The following is a 2,575-nucleotide window of genomic DNA, read 5'->3' on the forward strand; positions in this document are numbered from 1 at the left end:
AATATCGTCGTACATTTATCGGTTTGTAAAGGCGGATAACGAATGAAGCCTTTGAATAGAACTGGCGTTGGATTCGAATCACATTTATATAACCTAAAATTTTGGTAATGTACCTAAATCTCTTGTTTTTTGTTTGTAAATTCTGAATAAACAAGAACAATATTATGATTAGAGCTGAACATTAACAAGATCAACGAACGTAACATAAGGCGGACCATAACAAGAATTTTTCAATTGGGGTAAAATCTTCCTAGCAACGGGGATTGCAAACCTCATCCACAACTTTATGTTCTAAACACCACTTACAAACGCGCATTCATTTTTTTGTCACACTTGTTACCTTGCCGTTCTAGTCTGTGTGGATGTATTCGTGTACTTTTTTTGTTGTGTATCTATTTACAGTTTTCACTTATACCCTAGCTGGATGTGTTTGCTTGACCCAAATACATTATCTTCCGACGCCGTTTAGTTCGTTTTCCCGTTAATTTAACGATTAATGATAGGTATGTGTTTGTGTGTTTGTCTTATCATTAAATTTTTTCTTTTGTTTGTATCATCACAATTGCATTATTAATTAATTATCGACTATAATTAATCAATGATAGGTATTAATGAGTCTGCCGTGGGTGACTTCGCGCTTGTGAGTGTGTGAGTCGCCTGTGTTATCCATTTCCAGTAACAGCGGAAACAAGGTTTTATAAATATAACGTCTCTGATGCGCGTGTGAGTGCGTTCATTCGTATGTGTATTTGTGAGAGAGCGTCCGAGAGCGGATTTAAACATACCACTCTTTGATGTCCTTGGAGTTGCGATTTTTCGGTTTCTGCGGTGGACCCATTCCTCCCGATTGCATACTGCCTCGATCACTGCCGTTGTATCCCATACTGGCAGCACTGCCACCGCTGCCTATTCCCATGGCCCCGCTTCCTCCCATGCCGTTTCCGCCATTGTGATGGTGCCGTAAAGACCCATTCAATGGCACGTTACCGCCGTTTCCGTGATGTCCCATTCCACCGCCACCTCCGCCTCCTCCACCTCCTCCGCCACTACTGCCATTGTAATGTGGAGGTTGCTGATGGTGCGGCTGTTGTTGATGCGTATTGTAGTGAGCATTGTGTGTATTGGTGTGCGATCCGCCCAACAACGCTGCACTTGGACCCGTGCCGTAAAGACCGCTCTTATCGTGCTCTGTCTTGTAAGAGCGATCTCCATTAGATTTGATCCACAGCACTAGCAGGATAACCAATATGACGGCGATCAACGCACCCGCTACGATACCAATAATCATGGCAGTTCGCTCTTCGGCTTCTGAATTGATTCGACCACCTTTATGCTTCGGAACCCTTGTTGGTGGGAATGCCGGTGGATGCGCATTATAAGGTGGCTCTGGTTCCGGATTCGGTGGCTCCGACACTTTCACTGGCGGAGGCTTTCGTTGACCTTTGTTGGGTGGCTGCATTTCTGTACCATCTTCATCATCGGGTCCTCTATCTTCTATGACCTCGTCATCTTCTGTTGTTGTGGGCGCCTGAGGTTGCGTCGTCTCCCGGATATGATCTCGATCCCGGTCTCGATAGCTTATAGTAGTTTCCGACGGGGTCTGCTGCTGCGTTGTCGATCCATATGTGCTTGAACCCGACGTCGTACCCGTAGTGTACGTCGTTCGACTGCTCGTTCCACTAGACGTGCCACTTGTTGTACCCGTCGTACCAATCGATACTGTTGTTCCGTAGCTACTTCCACTGGTTCCTGAACTGGTGCCGTAATTTGTCGTTCCACTACTCGTCATATCCATCTCCCGTGTCGTTTCGCTTGGGGCGTACGTTTCCGACCGACCTTGAGTCGTCAGCGTAGTTGTACCATCGGTTTTCTTGTCGAAGTCAACTGTGGTGTACGTAACGTCCGGACTCGTTTCTGAAATCATAAGATCCACCATAAAACCTCCGTTGGACTAATCTCCCCAAATGAACCAACTCACCTGAACTCTTAGCAGTCGAAGCGGTGAACACCTCCGTCACTTCACCGGATCCGGATCCATGTATACAGTCCTCGTCATCGCACAGTTTACCTTCGTCTTTCCTTCGGTTACCTTTGCCGGCTCCGCTTCCGCCTCCAGTGGCGCCCGCTGCCGCCGTCGTTTGCTTCGTCGGTGGAACGTACACCGGTGTGATGATGTCGTCTCCGCTGCCTGTCTCGAACGGTGGCGTACACTCGTCTTCGTCATCTCCGCGGCAACCGGATCCGGCCCCGCTGAAGATCAGATCGTCGATGACGCCGGGGTAGCCGCTAGCCGGAGTCTTGAAAGTGATTGAGGAGTTCTTCAATTAACATTCATGGAAGGGGGATTCAAGGGCGGACCGCCGTTGGCGATCCGCTTTCATGATATTTTTAGATAGAACACACGAATGGATATTTTGTTAGGTGAAAGAGAGACAGTAAGGTATTCAGAAAAATGCGGTAAGCGAGATATGTTATTAATGTAATTATAGACAATAGTGCGAGGTGATGCAGAATGGTAAGCATTACAAATTCTACGGTATTGTGTTTGAGAGTTTGTGATTTGCGATAAGGAGTA

At 46.9% G+C, this 2,575-nt stretch overlaps 1 protein-coding gene across 1 annotated transcript; it reads right to left on the bottom strand.

Moving 5' to 3' along the window:
• Nucleotides 1–580: 580 nt before the first annotated feature.
• LOC134204018 (neurexin 1-like) lies at nucleotides 581–2,297 on the bottom strand (the record flags this gene model as incomplete). The annotated part of the gene is made up of 2 exons (XM_062678854.1): nucleotides 581–1,914; nucleotides 1,979–2,297. Coding segments are annotated over 2 exons (1,458 nt in total), but the record flags the coding sequence as incomplete, so codon positions are not given.
• Nucleotides 2,298–2,575: the final 278 nt, after the last annotated feature.

The sequence above is a fragment of the Armigeres subalbatus genome, unplaced genomic scaffold (assembly GCF_024139115.2).
Source record: "Armigeres subalbatus isolate Guangzhou_Male unplaced genomic scaffold, GZ_Asu_2 Contig344, whole genome shotgun sequence".
Taxonomy (NCBI): Eukaryota; Metazoa; Arthropoda; class Insecta; order Diptera; family Culicidae; genus Armigeres; species Armigeres subalbatus.